We start from the raw sequence: 17023 nt of genomic DNA, 5'->3' as shown, positions 1-17023 counted from the left end.
TGTATTGCAATTTTAAAGTTAATTTCTTCTTAAATCATATTAGAACACATACTTACATGCTACATATTCTATTTCATTTTGTAATGGGAAAGCTTCAGGCACTGACCTATTTTGTTATCAAGTTAGCCTGGGTAATAAATGTTCTAAATTTTGGGGAAAATATTTTTTTACTCATCTATTAAAAAAAAATAATAATGGTTTAAAATTTTCCATATTACTTAACAAGGCAGATTATCAAAAAAAAATATTGATTTCGGATTTGTTGAAATTTAAATAATTTTTTTTTTTTGGCAGACTTTAAATCCTAGCCTCCCCCCCTCCTCCATACGGATAAAAAAGATCGGTGCCTAAGCTAGTTTCAATACATTTGAATTATGAAATGTCCTATCTGCAATCTCCTGCATATTATGGCAGATGAGTTTTACTTACTTATCTAAAATGAAATTTACCAATGCATGACGTCCTATTCATTAGGGACTTAAAACATGATGCAGAATCTAGGTTATCTTGGAGATCCTTAAGTGAAGGTTGTTCTGTTTGTTTTATGGAAAAACATTTCATATTATTTTTACTTTAGCCAAGGATATGTTTAAAATTAGACACACTGCATTTGAGTTAAATTTCCCAGAGGAAATTAAATTGAATTGTGAGTTGATAGATCTATGTTTTTACACATTACATGATGATATATTTTTTTTTCAAAATGACTGTAATATAATAGAAAATTATTTGTTTAGGTTGTTCTTTGGTGGTTTGGTTTGTCGTCATACAGCTATAAACGTATCAAACAGTACACTTTTGTCAACCATTTCAGCAGATACTGAACTCTCATTTAACATTAATATTAATTAAATCACCTTTTGAAACCACTGCAATTGTACTTATTTTCATGGATACCAGGATACTTAAATTTCCTAATTATTGGTGTGTGAACATATTCACAAGTACTTTTTTTTTCGCAAAAATTGTAGTTTTTGCATTGAGAATAGTGGTTTAAGGAGGTAGACCTAGGGTAAGAGACATAACTCATGGAATCAGTGATATGTTTGTATTAAATTCAATTTCACCAAAGGCTCTCAAGCATTCATTTGCAGCAGAATAAAATGAATCCAAGTTAATTAGATACTTACATAAGATTGATGTAAAATGCTGCATACAAAGGTTGCAATGATTTTTAAGAGTTGTGTCCCTTAACCAAGGTCTACCTCCTTAAATTCTCTTTCGTATGTTCTTATTTTTGCAGATAAATTCGTGAAAATGAGTATCATGTAAAATAAAATACAATTGTGAAAGTATTAGTGTTCCTGAGGTACCAATTTTCATGTATTCCATGGGAAGGCAAACCATGAAATTTGGTTCCCAACAAAATGAGATTTTCCTTAATGTGTATACTGAAAACTTCAAAACCACAAATTCATGAATCCAAGAACTTGTATTTCATCCCTAATCCATGCAAATTGGTATCCATAAATTAGAGTGCAGAGTTTATCTTTACTACATTAAAGGACTGGTAGTCACTGCTTCTTTACTAAGCACATGGCATACACATGATAAGAGTGACATCTCATTGGCTGGGAATCGGACTGAAATGTTGTAGAGGTATGCTATCTACAGCCTGCAGCTTCTGTGAGCTATGTATACCACATTAAAAATCTAGTTCAACAATAGTACAAATCCTGGTGTATTCGATTGATCAAGTGTTCTACTGGTAGTTCTGAAATGTATGAAATATTTGCAATAAAACCACAATCAATCAATCACAATTACCTTCCATAAAACTTATATCTGTGATTGTGTGTTTTTTTGTCTTTTTACAAGGTTCTTACAAAAGACTCTGTGACAGTAGCAGTTGATGCTGTTGTTTACTATAGAATTCAGAATGCGACGATGTCAATCACTAATGTGGAGGATTCCAACAGATCAACTAGATTACTTGCGGCTACAACCCTCAGAAATGTCCTTGGAACGAAGAACCTGAGTGAGATTTTGTCTGACAGGGAATCTATAAGTCATGTGATGCAGGTACATGTAATTTTAATAATTTGTTAAACCTTAAGTAACCTTGAAAATTCATATTTCTTTGATGAATGACCTTGTGTGTATGGTCACTTATCGTGATTGTTTTTTATGATGTTTTGTTTTTTTGCAAAATTTAACTCAGGTGTAGTTAAAATCAATCTTCTAATGACTGATAATTAGCAAATCAGTCTTCTCCCCTACAGAGTGACCATCTGCAAATTAGTGTTCTCTCCTTAAAGAGTGGCCATTTGCAAATCATTGTTCTCCCCTAAATATTGACTATCAGTGACCCATTGCTCTTCTCCTAAATAGTGATATCTTCAAATCAGTGCTTTCCCCTAAAGACTAACCATCTGCAATTCAGTGTTCTCTCCTAAAGACTGACAAAGGCAAATCAGTTTATTCCTTAAAGAAATTATTGTTTTCCACTAAAGACTGACTTCTGCAAATCAGTATTCTCCTACATAAAGTGACCATCTACAAATCAGTGATTTCCCCTAAATAGTAACCATCTGAAAATCATGATCTGACCTAACGACTGACACCAGCAAATCAGTAATCTCCCCTAGTATCCATCTGAAAATCATGATCTGACCTAACGACTGACACCAGCAAATCAGTAATCTCCCCTGAATAGTATCCATCTGAAAATCATGATCTGACCTAACAACTGACACCAGCAAATCAGTAATCTCCCCTGAATAGTATCCATCTGCAGTACAATTGTTCTCCTTTTTTGCTTCACAACACTGTCATTTTCAGCAGTGTTCTATCTTAGTAAAAGATGTTGGAACTTTTCGTCTATGATAACACTTTTTTTAAATTTTATGGGAAATTTATCTTCAAATAGAGGTAATAAAAAGATTGGTGCTCAGTCACTTTCAAACAATTTAGATATGGAATTTATAGCCTGTAGTCTGTGGCTTTTAGTTTAGTTCCCAATATGTGAAAATATAATGAACATATACACTTTATGTCTAAAAGCTTTGAAAACTGCCCAAAAGCATGATCATAAATATTGAAAGTCAATTCCCAAAAGCCAAAATATGTCAGGTTATTTTCCTGTTTTATTTTGATGATGGAATTCAATATCTGAATGACCGATTATGATCTTACTGATAGCAGAGTTATAATGATTTTTTATTGGTACTGCTATTAGTTGCCAAGTTTATGTCTACAAGATATTTTTTCTTAAGTAACAATTGATAGCACTTAGGAGATAACAAGTGCAGATGAGCTTTTTGAAAATTCTTTTAAACTTTTCCTCTTGGTTATAAAATCAGTTCTACTTGTTCAGCAGTATTGTGCTGGTTTGTCAGCTTTAAAAGATAAATGTACATGCACTTTTTTGGACATTGATTTTAAATCCCCTCTCAACAAGTGGGCGGTACTGTTAAAGTACTTTTATTTGTAGAAATCAATTTTCATGGATTGCAAACAAAGCGTTTGATTTGTGGATTCTTAAATTTGTGATTTGACATTTCCTACAGTACAAATAAATGGAAAGTATGTATTTTGTATCACGAAATCTACAAAAATTGTTACTCCATGAAAATAAGTACTTGTACTTTTACAGTATATTGGAATCACCTTGTCGGTCCATCCATTATTTTGTCTGTCTGTCCATCTGAGTTTCATCGCAATTGACACCTCTCAACTGGTGGATTAATTTTAAATTTGGTACTTGGCTTTATATATAGATGAGGCATATGTTGTATTAAAGTGAAATAAATGGTCTCCATTATTAAGTTCCTGCTTTTTTGGGACTGATTTTTGGGAATGATATAGAAATCTTGTTAACTTATAATTTTTGAAGTTTTTCCTTAACCAAGCTCTTATGAAAGGAAATTTGAGTTACGGTGTTACATGGGATATTGAAAAAGTCTTTATCTTTATCTTGTCGCAAGACAAGCCATATCAGTCTCCTTTAAAGAGGTCAAAATCATACACCATGACAGTGACCTTGGGCCCCTATATAAAACCTGTTCCACGCGTTATCTTCACTTTTTAATTGAGACGCAAGGCAAGCTATTGTTAGTGAACGCCGTTCACATTTGATAATTGTTTTTCTTTTTAAAAATTTTACATTTACTGTATTTTGTATTGAAATTTAGCATGTTAACTTAATGAACGTTCACTTTTTCTAGACATAGTCTAGGACTTTTTATATTATTTTATTACATTAATTTGATTTTATGTTTACAGTTGTCTAGACGTAGTCTAGAAGTTAAGAATTTTTTATAACGAAATATAATTGTAGTTTTAATACATCCATCTATTGCTACACGTAGTGTAGCTTTTGCAATGACTTTGTAGTGAGGTCTATAAATAGAATACACAATTTGTTCTAGTTTTTGAACTGTTAAAGGCCGATAGAATAACCTTTCCAAATTGTTCGATGGGAATGATTAATAAGAAGCTGTTAGCATAAAACATGTATATATTTTACTTTGGATTTTTACTGAGATTAATCCTAACACAAGTTTTGTTAGGACTTAACAAATTTAACAAGCGTGTAACACGTGATTGCCACGTGGTTTGTGGATAGTTGTTGAAACTAAAATAAAGAAGAATTAGCCATTTTGAATTCATCGATTTTGCAGTAATTATATGTTCGAAACCCAGTATATAGAACAGTTTTCCTTTTATGCAATCTCTTTCTCCATTTTTTGGTTTCTTGTCCCATTTCTGTTTATTTATTTTTTGGTTTTTGTTTTGACCCCCTGTACTAGTCCCCTGTTATTGACCCATGGCCAGTATGACAAAATTTGGTTATGAATCTTTTAGAATTAATTATTCAGTACTTTGACTGAGGTATTTTTACTTCTTAAGACCTTTTTATAAGGTGTCATTTACACTGACAACTGCAACTTTATTATAATACCTTAATGGTTGAGTTCAGGGGCGCATTTCTTTTACCCGAATCTGAAAAATGTTTCAGTACAATGTTTCAAAAAACAGAAACATGATTCGGTGATTAAAAATACAACATTTGAGAAACTGTAACATGTTTCAGTTTCTATCAAAACAAACATGTTTCAAAAGTAACAAAATGGCTTGGTAGCGAAGCAAAATAATATCGGGACTGGTTTCGGTTTGTGTTTCAGTTTGAAACATCAATCACTTATGTTTCAAATGTTTCGATATCATGTTTCTGTTTCAAGTAAAAGAAACAGTGAAACATGAAAATGATTCAGAATCATGTTTCAGATTCGGGTAAAAGAAATGCGCCCCAGATCAATCATGATAATAATTATATGATGATAAATATGTTTGGGTATACTCAAACTCTAAATATTAACATGTGATATGTTAGTGAGTTATAGATTTTACCAACTTTTTCGGTTATTTTCTATACTGCTGGAGCAACTGATATCTGATAGCTCTTTTGAACAGGATATTTTACAGATGTATATCCCATCATTTTACATTATGTCAGTAATATTTTTGTGACATTGTTCCATTAAATGAGTTCAAACATAATGTGTTAATTAACAAATTCACTTTCTGATTTTTAGTGGCTGGAGGATGTATTATTTTCCATTTGATATTAGAATCAGACATTCAAATTTGAGAAACAAAGTATAAACCATAACTTCCTTCAGTTTTGGCATTCACTAAATCAACTGGTACAGTTTGACTGAGGTTTCAACTATTTGATTTCTTATTTAATCCAGAAAGCCGAATCCAACATGTTGATGGATTCTATTTTAAATTTTCAACCATCAAGTAGTACTTGCTTCGGCTGCGTACATATACTAAAATTTGAATGATACAGAGAAGATTAACATGGCCCCTGCGCAAGGATGACATGCAAATTCGTGAAGCGTTTCTTATTTTTGCTTCACCAAGAGAGGTCTACAGTTAGATCTCTTGCAATCAGATCTAGATTATTTGTAATTATACTGATTTTCATTATCTTAACCTAGAATTTGGTTATTTGCATGAATTATATTATACATATTTACATATGCAATTGTAGGATCAATAGTGAAAAAATTCAAATTTCAATTACTATTAAATAATTTGTGCCTTTTACAGTAATATTTTGTATTATACATATATCACTTAAGTTATGATTATTCTATGTATATTTCAGCTGTTCTGACAAAACTAGATATGGGTAGACATTAATTCCATATAAATCTTTGAGAGTTTTTATATCTCATTTAAATAAATGCCAAAGTTCGAGTGTGTGAGTGTTCGTTTCTGAGCACTCTGTATTTTGACATTATAAAAAATCTTATTTTTGAATAAGTTGGAAGTGTTGATTTTAGTGGAAATATATCTATCTCTTTTTAGCTTTTCTAGTGTGTTTATTTTTATATGTTATGTTTGTAGAAGCAGCTTCAATGAATATAGGCTAAAAACCACTAATTCCACTTCCCATAGGCTTCTATGCTAATTTCACAATATTCAATGGCTTCTCTGGACTTTACCTTAACTTTAACCTGCAGAGGACTATATATCAGCATGATTCTACATATGTCAGCTCACAATCCTCAGAATGGCATGTGGGGTTAGCAGACTTGCAGTGCAGTACTGGTCACCGGAAGTGAAGTGTCTATAAATAGCATGGAAAATCCCAGTGTTTTCACAAGATAGGGGTATATTTAGAAATCATTATGGAGATTAGGCTTCACATCACAAGAAGCAAAATGCACCTATAAAATGTACAGAAATATTTTTCCTTTCAGAAACTGTTTAAATTTTTTAAATGAGCTGAGAACTTTTTTCACAGCACTATGAGGAACAGGGGTAATTTCTGCGTAGGACTATTTTTGCGTACGTTCCAAATGCTCATTGGTTGAATTGGTGGTCTGTAACCTAAAGAGTCACTTTCTGTCTTAGAAAAAATAAATAACTATACAAGTATCTTCTTATACACATACTGAATGCATTTGCAAAGTTTCAGTGAAATGTGACAAGCACTTTTTTAAATATTTGATTTTTAAATATAGGGTAACCAAGTTGCGCGAGCAAAAAAGTGACAATATTCTACCATACTTAAATGCATTAAATATTTGCAAAGAACTTTTTCTGACTTTTCAAATAAAAAAAATCAATCACAACTTGTTTTTTAACAATATTAATAAAGAGATAGCCTTTAAAAGTAGTCATTTTCTGAAAAATTGGTCTATTTTTAAAAATTTATGTCTGACATGCCTTCCCCTTTTTCTTGATCACATGTCAAAAACCCTAAATCTTTAAATTTTCGCAAAAGGTGATATCTTTGGCTTTAAATTTGTAAATACAGTGTTTTTGCAATAAAACATGACAAGTAAAGGGCACCTAAAGCAAAAAAAGTACTCAAAAATGCATTTTCCATGTTGCCATAGGGAAATGCTTATATGTCCTTAACCTCAGTAATGAAAGTGAGTTTTTCCTCATTTCTAATCAAATTTTTGCTCAAATTTACACAAAACTTGATTTCAAGTGCTGATTACCACCATATTTAAGTAAATATAGCCCTCAAAGTTAAATATTTGATATTTTTACTAAATTTTCTACACTTTTCACAAGATAGGACATAAAATTCAGCCAAAAAGACCAATTTTCCATAATTTGGACCTATAACTTAAAAAAATGCATATTTTGAAGGATTTTTGTAATGTATTCCTCTCATAGCAAAGTTTACAAGATCTTCAAGTAGTTTAAAGCTATTCCAAGAAACTTGTCATTTTGCCATGGCCTCAACTTAAGGCTAAAAACCACTAATTCCACTTCCCATAGGCTTCTATGCTAATTTCACAATATTCAATGGCTTCTCTGGACTTTACCTTAACTTTAACCTGCAGAGGACTATATATCAGCATGATTCTACATATGTCAGCTCACAATCCTCAGAATGGCATGTGGGGTTAGCAGACTTGCAGTGCAGTACTGGTCACCGGAAGTGAAGTGTCTATAAATAGCATGGAAAATCCCAGTGTTTTCACAAGATAGGGGTATATTTAGAAATCATTATGGAGATTAGGCTTCACATCACAAGAAGCAAAATGCACCTATAAAATGTACAGAAATATTTTTCCTTTCAGAAACTGTTTAAATTTTTTAAATGAGCTGAGAACTTTTTTCACAGCACTATGAGGAACAGGGGTAATTTCTGCGTAGGACTATTTTTGCGTACGTTCCAAATGCTCATTGGTTGAATTGGTGGTCTGTAACCTATAAGTCTGTACAGTATTTGTATAGAACAATCATATGAATGAAACTGCTGTGGGTGTTTAACTAAAGTTTCAAGTTTGGAAAATGTTCAATTTGAAGATTTCTTTTAGAAATTAGTCATCATAGCTATATTTACAAGCATCATCAATGGGCCTTTTGGCACTAATTTTTGCTTGTGCATGTCCCTTGACCTAATTAACTGTAATTTGTAGTATGTGATAAGTTATGGTTTAGCTCTTCAGAGTTAATAGTACATGTGCATTTATCGAACATCTTTTCATAGAGACGCTTTACTAAACCCCAAATACAGTTAACCATATTCAATCAATCAATGAATTTTAACAAACCAATCTAGGTTTATCTGTTGTACAATATATTTTGAAGAATGTTGTTATAGGGTAAGTCAATGGTTTTTTATAGGATCAGTTTGAAACTGTTTCAGGCTATGTTATGTACTTGTGAAAGTTTGAATTCATCTCAGTTTGTGCTTAAAGCCAGTAACCTTACATGCCTGAGTTTAGTAAGATTGGTTCAGGCTAGTAGATTTTAACTTATTTGAAAAAGTAAATTGTTGGAATTTATAATTCTGACTAGTACGAGCAATGTTTTTTTTGGTTCAGATTTGAACTTCTAGAAATATTGTAAGGACTTTGGTTTATCCTAGAATGTTGATTTTGTTTTCTTGATTCATTTAGATTTGATTTCTGCAGATGTCTAATTCATGCTTATATTTTACAAAATGGATATTTTTTCCATATCCATAAATACACAATTCGTATTGTCAACATGCAAGCTAAGAGAAGAAACAATTCACACATACTTATCTATTAAGTTCTTCATTAGTATTTTTGTCAGTAAGTTTTGGATGATTCTGTATATTACCTTTTGATTAATATTTCACTTATTTGTGTTTTTGAATAAGTTTAAAGATCTCACTTGGATGAGTCTTTTAAAACTTCTGGTAATCTCCAATGCAATTTATCAGGAAAATTGCTTAAATAATTTGATTTTTTACATATGGACATCTGGTTTAAAGTTAAATCCTCATTAAGAAAGATATCTGTCGTCGAAAGAGACTGTCTAAATGACATGTTTGTCAGAATTGATATGTAATCTTTTTACTTTCTACTATGTAATGGATAGTTCATAGTTTTCTGGTCAGCTTGATAAGCAAGACTGGTCTTTACTACAATGATTTCTATTACTTTAGGTTTTGAATTGTGTTTTTAGACTTAATATCAGTCCTTACACAAGCAGGTAGAAGAAATTGCTCCTACTTTTTAAATTATTGTTATTGTACTGCTTACTAGTACATCTTTTTATGTATGACAGTTGTTTACAGACCTTTATTTTGATTCTTGGTATTGCCTCCTACACATTTGCCACAAGTCATACTTAACATATTTTCTGGCATTTATTGTTACTTTTGATTCAGCATTTATAAGAATCTTACAACCAGAATACTACAATGGGATCTTGTGTCTCATATTCATGGCATTTTGAGATGTGAACTATGGAGTATATTCACTTCATTTTATTTGCTTGATGTCTGTGGATTTAAGGTTATTTTAGATTCAATCTGTTCTACCAAACTCTTGCTGCATTTTTGTGCAGCATTATTTTTGCTAGTTTCTATTTCATAAATAGTTATCACCACTCTGATTATGATGTATAAAATAAACTAAGGTTTCTTTTCTAGCCTTCAATTATTAAAGTGGTATTTGTGTTTTCCTGTTTCTGCAAAGATGAAAACACATTTGTTTGCAAGGAAAATGGAACCATGACTTTAATTCTAACTGTATCCACATGAATATTTGCTTCTTGGTTTGATGCTTCAGTTACATTTTGTTTTATTATATGTAATTCATAATGTATGTATCATATACTTCTTTAACCCATTATGTAGTGGAGAATAAGATATGAAGACAGTTGAAATATTTTTTGTCTTCAGAAGTCACCCTAAATAAAATGATTGTGGTTGGTGACTGTTATATAGTGATTTGAGGTATAGTAACTGCTCATTGTAACATTTATAAAATCCTCATGGTTTGATTGATATAACATAGATTATTAATGGGATCTGACCTTTTTTGTATTTGATGGTGTATGTTTATAAACATGTGTAATTGTTACTAAACACCATTAGTACTGATCATACTCTTTCATCAATTTCTATTTCCTTGGCCACACATTTTTGTGAAATATGTTTGGTTACTATCATATAAATTATGTTATACAATCAAGTTTTTATTTCTTAGTAATGTGTTGATAGGGTGAAGTAATTGCCTTAGGTCATGATATGAAGAATATTTTAGTTGATGTTGGTCTAAAAACTGTAAACTGTTTTTGATTTTAACTTTGTTTAGACTTGTAATTTTCATCTTCGGCTCTATTATGGTGCCTTTTTTAAGTCTGATATATATATATATATATGTATACATGTGCCATATTAACAAACAAGCAATACAACAGGTTGATTAGTTAAAATGTTTTACTTTATGAGCTCAGAAACAATTTTATGATGGTTCACCTGTTTAAATTACTGAGAAAATAATTTAATATTTTCTATTTTGATTTTATCAGTATTGTACTAAACTTTATTTGGTGTAAAGCAGCAAAGTTATCTATATGGTATTCTTGCTACGGTCTTTGCACTCATTACATTAATTCTCATACAATAAATAAGGTTATATGTTCAACATCTTTAATAATATTAATTTCAAATTTTTATGTTTGAGTATATATGGATCTTTTGATTATAATGTTGCATTATATACTTGTACATTGTAATCTTTTATTTTGTGACATTTTTCTGAGAAGGTTCCTTATTGGTCAGTAAAAGGTTTGTTTACTGGCAGCAAACTCATTTTATGTATTACTTAGTTTGTTCCAACTCTTTGAACATGCTATATTATACCCTTCTTTAACGAAGGCGAATGTAAGATAATGTTCCCTCATCCAAGCATATCGTAGAGATGTAAAGGATGAGGGGCATTATCATAATGAGCCTGAGGATCAAGAAGGGTATAATATACCCTCCTCATGAGTTTGTCATATTTATTGTGACTGTCTGGTATCTCGCAATGTGATTGCTACTAATATCAGTACACTATATTTAAATATCTATTAAGTTGTTTCTTCTTGTTTCATTAATTCCCACCCTGTCTTTGCACTGTTGGAACAAACTCTCTTTAAAAAGTGAAGATAACACGTGGAACAGGTCTTATATACGGGCCTAAGGTCACTGTCATGGTATAAGATTTTGACCTCTTTAAACTAGACTGATATGGCTTGTCTTGCGACACAGCTCAATTAATATGCTATATTATACCCTTCTTGAGCCTCAGGCTCATTATGATAATGCCCCTCATCCTTTACATCTCTACGATATGCTTGGATGAGGGAACAATATACTTGTTTTTTTCATACTTGATTTCTAAGGGATGGGTGATTTTGAACTCAAAACAATATTTTTACAGGGAAATTTAGATGAATGTACGGATCCTTGGGGTATTCGTGTGGAAAGGGTTGAAATGTAAGTCATTCAAAAAGTGTGTGCAACTTTGTTTTTTCTGCATAGAGATGTGTTGTCTGTATAAACAAGGTTTGAAGAGTGTCATCATAATACTTTGATTTTTGTATGGCATGACAAATGTTTTTTTCAAGTGTTTTTTTTTTTTAGTAAATTAAGTATGCCTGCAAAATATAGAAAAAAAGCATTTATTAAAATTTTATACAGTTGAGCAATTTTTTAAGCATCAAATCCTAATTATACATTTAACCTCATTGTGTCCAATTACACAGTCTATTGTGCCATATATGATAATCATATTACATGTATAGTCATATGATATTTAAATATGATAGTCATATGATATTTTAAATATGATAGTCATATGATATTTTAAATATGATAGTCATATGATTATCACATGTTAATTCTGGCTTAGACACATATAATCATATGTTTGTGAAAAACATATTATCTTATGAAATATATGATTATCATTTCATGTTCACTTCATATGATAATCATATGTTGCACTTCATTTGATTCTCATATGTAAATATTGGCTTGCCATATAACTGAAATATGTTAATTGTATGTAAACTGAAACATATGTTAATCATACCATGGTTAATTCATTTGATAATCATGTTACAACTGATATAATTCTCATGTGTGGCACTTTTACCTGTGTAATTACAAAAATATATGACCACAAATGAGACTTTAAGGGACATCTTATGTCTATTTAGATCCATTACAGGTAAAACAAACAATTTTGGAAGAGATTTTGTCATACAACTAGATGTATTACATACATTTTCTATTTATTTTTGCATTTGGGAAATTCTGGGTTTCAGGAAAAAAAATGGGGAATCATAGGCAATATGAATTTCTTCAGAAGCCATTATTGAGCTTGCGATTTGCATGCTGTTTGTTTAAGCTTTGTTTTTTTCATTTGATGCTAATTCTTTCTTCCTTTTAAGTACCAGTCCACATAAAATTCAGACACTGCCAATGGTAAAGTGATTCAAATTGAAGAAAAACCCACCAAACAAATGATGCTTTTTAAGACAACATATGCTATATTTTCACAGAATGATAATCATTTCTCTATTGAGAGATCTGCATTATTGAGAAAATCATACAATATTTCCCACTGAAATCAACCAAAGCAGATAAAATCAAGAATGATAACTCTTGCAAAGTGCCAATTTCATGTACAATCTATATAATTTTTATCTCAAAAGCACAACAACCAAACTAAAAACTAAGACTGGTTATGTGATCTATAACTGTTTCTTACCAAGAAATAAAACTGACTTTGGTGAGTTTTTGACATGCATGAATCACCTCCTGTCTACTTTTTATAAAGGCTGCTACTTAATTACTGATTTTTTTGCAGAATTGTCTACCTTTGTCATTGAAATATTATAAGCTCTGTGTACAATATATGAATTTGGTTCTTGTGAAAAAAGGAAATGTATTGTTGTTTAATACAATCTCATTGAAAACTGATAGCTTATTAACACTCCTCTCATATTTTCATGGATAAAGATTCATAGTGTGCTCAGTTAGAAAATTGATCTTTGAACAGTCTTTATCAAATACTTTCTAAATTAAGGATTCATGGCATAAAAAACTATAAAAAGTTTAGAAGTAAATAATTTTCAATATTTTCAAAGTTTTAGCAGTATTAAAATAACAAAGTGATTGATTAAAGTGAGATAGATTAAAAATTACAAATATTATCAATGTTTTTTTTTCAAAAAATTATTTAGTCTGAAACTTGTTTTTTTTTTCTAGTTAATATTTGCTAAATTTTGACACTTCCTGACTAGTGTTACAAAAATTTTTCTCCTATATAAAGAGTTTTTGTCCTTCAGTAAAAAGTGTTTCAGATTATTTCTCCATTTCAGATGGTAAAATTAAGATTTTCAACATGTGTGCTTTATTAAACACGTCGAAGTCTTTTAACCATAGACAGTGGGGAATTTGGTGGAATGAGAATTGGGTTTTCCCATGAAATCTATAAAAAAATAGGAAAATGTAAAATGGCAAGAAATCTCTCGTAGACATTTTTTTTGACTGTAGTGGTTAAAAAGTCATGCACATTTTAATCAATGGCATAGAATGGGAGGAGTGTTATTTAAAACTGGATGCATAGGATAGAAGTCTGTAGATGTTTTTTTCCTGTATTGTACACACTGCTTTACTTTTGTTTGTCATTTTGCATGTTTGTGTGTTGTGTTTTATTTCTGTTTGTTTTGTTTTAGACCTCATTGGATGATGCAACAGATCCCTGGGGTGTGAAAGTAGAACGAGTTGAAGTGTGAGTACTATATGTCTAGTGGTCAATCTGAAGTTTTTAAAGATGTCATCAGGGTTAAGTGACATTTTCTTCAGGAGGTATCCATTAAAGAAAATTGTATATTTGCACTGTTCTTATGCCATTGTTTTTCACAAAAGGGGTCTTTATGAATAAACTTATTTTTCCAGTTCATACCTATATTAGGCTTTAGGATCTTCTCTGTATCTCTGATTGATTTTGCTTTGGAGGTGGATTTATGTGTATGACTTGTTTAATTGTCAGATTTTATTTGTGTGTGGGTACATTTATTATTTTTAACTTGTTTAATTGGTACATTTTATTTGTGAGTGGGTGCGTTTTATCATTGTTTATAAAACTGGATTCTTCTACAATATTTTTAATTTATTAAGGGAGATAACTCAAAATTTCATTAACTACTAGTTTGAAAGTGTTGATCATAATGCCACTAATTTTTATTGTGAGAATTTTTAATTATTTGTTAATAAATTAATTGGTTAAAATAATTTTGTTATATATCAATGGATAAAAAAAATATTGACCCTATTCAGTAAAATTCAGAGATACTTTTCTCATGTTTAAAGATAAAAATATGTTTAAAATTAATTTAGAAGAATTGGCTATGATAAACATTTTGTCTGTTGAAAAATAACATAAATTTTCCATGTGCATTTCGCACAATAAACAGTATGCACATGGAAAATTTATGTTATTTTTCAATAGACAAAGTTTTTATTACTGCCAATTCTTAATTATCTTGAAAGTATTCTGATTCTTTTGGTATGTATAATCTTAAACAAATACTGCACAGGTGAATTTTCGAACTTTGTAATTACAGTAAGGATGTACGGTTACCAGTACAGCTACAGAGAGCCATGGCAGCTGAGGCAGAGGCAGCCAGGGAAGCCAGAGCTAAGGTAGGGTATTATGGAAAGTACTAGCCTATACTGCATGCAGAGTTAATACATGATAAAATAATTAAGCTAGCCAAATAAATATATGATTTTGATGATTCTGTTGTCAATGTGTTCCTTTGAAATTCTGTTTCAAAAGTTTTTAAGAATAGACTAATAATCTTTAACTGTTTTTGAGTTACAGGGATGTGAAATCATGCCACACCCCTCCCACAAAACATTCTTTATTTTTGTTTCAATTTTGAAATATTTTTTATTCAATTCCTCATGAATTTTTCAAAAAGATTTCATATTTCTGTTATAGTTTTTGAGTGAAAGGGATTGAAGGGAAAAGGTCTTAGATGACTACCCTTTAGAGGGAACTTCTTTCAACTTTAACTGAATTTCAGATTGTGAGAACGTGTCAATAATGACCTGTAAGTCTTGGTGTTGAAGTGTCTTAAAAACTAATTTGCACCAAGTGAACACGGTATGGTTGTTTCATGCTGCAGTTGGCAAAGCTGTATATTGCAATATACTGTGTATTTATTTTAACATAATAGCTGTGTATACAGGTTCATAGAAATGATTTCATATGAACAAAGCATCATATCACTCTTACCTTTTAGGTAATTGCTGCCGAAGGTGAACAAAAAGCTTCACGTGCCTTGAAGGAAGCTGCCGATGTGATGGCTGAATCTCCAGCAGCTATCCAGCTCAGATATTTACAGACCTTAAACACAATATCAGCTGAAAAGAACTCTACAATTATTTTCCCATTACCTGTTGATTTGATGCAGGCATTTATGCGGAAATCTGGAGTGGCAGGAGAAAGTGCTCAATCTCATTTTTAAAAATCAAAGTGCTGAGAGTGCTGAAAAACCAAACCTAAGGTGTTCAATATTTGTTTGTATATATATATATAATACTGTCAGTGTATCCAGTGTTTACATGGTGTACAATATTAAATCATATAATATGATATTATTCAGTGTTATTGTATTCTTGTTAAAGATTGATTTATTGTATGGATAGTTTAAGTAAGTTTATAGATTACACACAATCAAATCTTTCTACCCATGCTTGTTTTCAGGGGTATAAAAAGTTGTCTGTCTGTCCATCATATATTTTGTCTCTTGATAATAATTGAAGACCACTGAACAACTCTTTGGACCCTGAAATAAAGGTCAAGTTTGTTTATGAGGTGTACTGTATTTACCGTTCAGACGTTCAGGAGGTATTGCTTATTTAAGTAGCACTCCAGCTAAGAATCATGCGAAATGTGATTCATGGGTAAAAAGTGTTCATATTTCTATTTTTGATATTTTGTTTGAATTACCATAGGAAATAGAAAGTAACTTTCGGTTTTTCATATAATCTGTGTTCTAAGGAGATAAAAATTGTATAGAATGCACTGTAAATTTCAAAATTAAGGGATATAACTCGGTAAACAATACTTAAATACAATGGAATCTATTAGATTTTTAATGATGATTATCTCCTAAGAGCAGGCAGATTTGAATGAATAATTACACATGCCATAATATAGACCCATTAAACAACTTAGTTACAAAAATAAAAATATGTGGCCTTTTTTGGGGTGTATAACATTTTTCAGATTTTGCATGATTCTTACAAAGACAGCTACTTGATGTGTAAAAAGAAATAAAATATCCAAGGATATCTGTGGTCACTAGATCAATTTATTTTTGTTTTTTGTTTCATTGGTAAAGATGGTTTATAACAACCAGGAAAGTCCAATAGTTTATTTGTATTTCCTGTTTTTTGTTTTTTTGTTTTGTTTTTTTTTTTTAAAAAAACCATCCTTTCATGACCTATAGATTTTGGGAAAATATAATGAATTTTTATCATCCAGTGAGAATTTGTCTCATTACAAATTTTAACATTTAATGCCACTTTGTTATTAAATCCATATTATGAATAATTTTTTGTCAGATCTGAAGCATTAAACTGCAGCATTCAAATAGCAGAAAAAAAACAAAAGGAGAACAAGCTTTTCTTCTCATTTTGTTCAGCAACTGATCAAATAAGTCTTGCAATTGTGTATTTCTGTGGCTCAGTTTATCAGATGTGACTGATTTTATA

The 17023-nt window shown here is 30.8% G+C and overlaps 1 protein-coding gene and 1 non-coding gene across 7 annotated transcripts in view; both read left to right on the top strand.

Moving 5' to 3' along the window:
- Window positions 1-16726, top strand: part of LOC148612595 (mechanosensory protein 2-like) — a 37861-nt gene extending 21135 nt beyond the window's left edge. For all 6 annotated transcript variants that reach the window (XM_088594154.1, XM_088594153.1, XM_088594155.1 and 3 more), the window contains exons 5-8: window positions 1819-2022; window positions 13972-14027; window positions 14863-14941; window positions 15547-16726. In XM_088594154.1, coding sequence (XP_088450280.1) covers window positions 1819-2022; window positions 13972-14027; window positions 14863-14941; window positions 15547-15771 — 564 coding nt within the window. In that variant the 3' untranslated portion in view covers window positions 15772-16726. The remainder of the gene's footprint in view (window positions 1-1818; window positions 2023-13971; window positions 14028-14862; window positions 14942-15546) is intronic.
- LOC148612596 (U6 spliceosomal RNA) lies at window positions 5752-5860 on the top strand. The gene has a single exon (XR_015924631.1). It is a non-coding gene; the product is annotated as a U6 spliceosomal RNA (small nuclear RNA).
- Window positions 16727-17023: the final 297 nt, after the last annotated feature.

The sequence above is a fragment of the Perna viridis genome, chromosome 7, assembly GCF_037379345.1.
Source record: "Perna viridis isolate PV_CMFRI_1.1 ecotype Kerala chromosome 7, ASM3737934v1, whole genome shotgun sequence".
NCBI classification, from domain to species: Eukaryota; Metazoa; Mollusca; class Bivalvia; order Mytilida; family Mytilidae; genus Perna; species Perna viridis.
The sequence above is the reverse complement of the archived record's forward strand: the minus strand, read 5'-3'. Positions and strand labels throughout refer to the sequence as shown.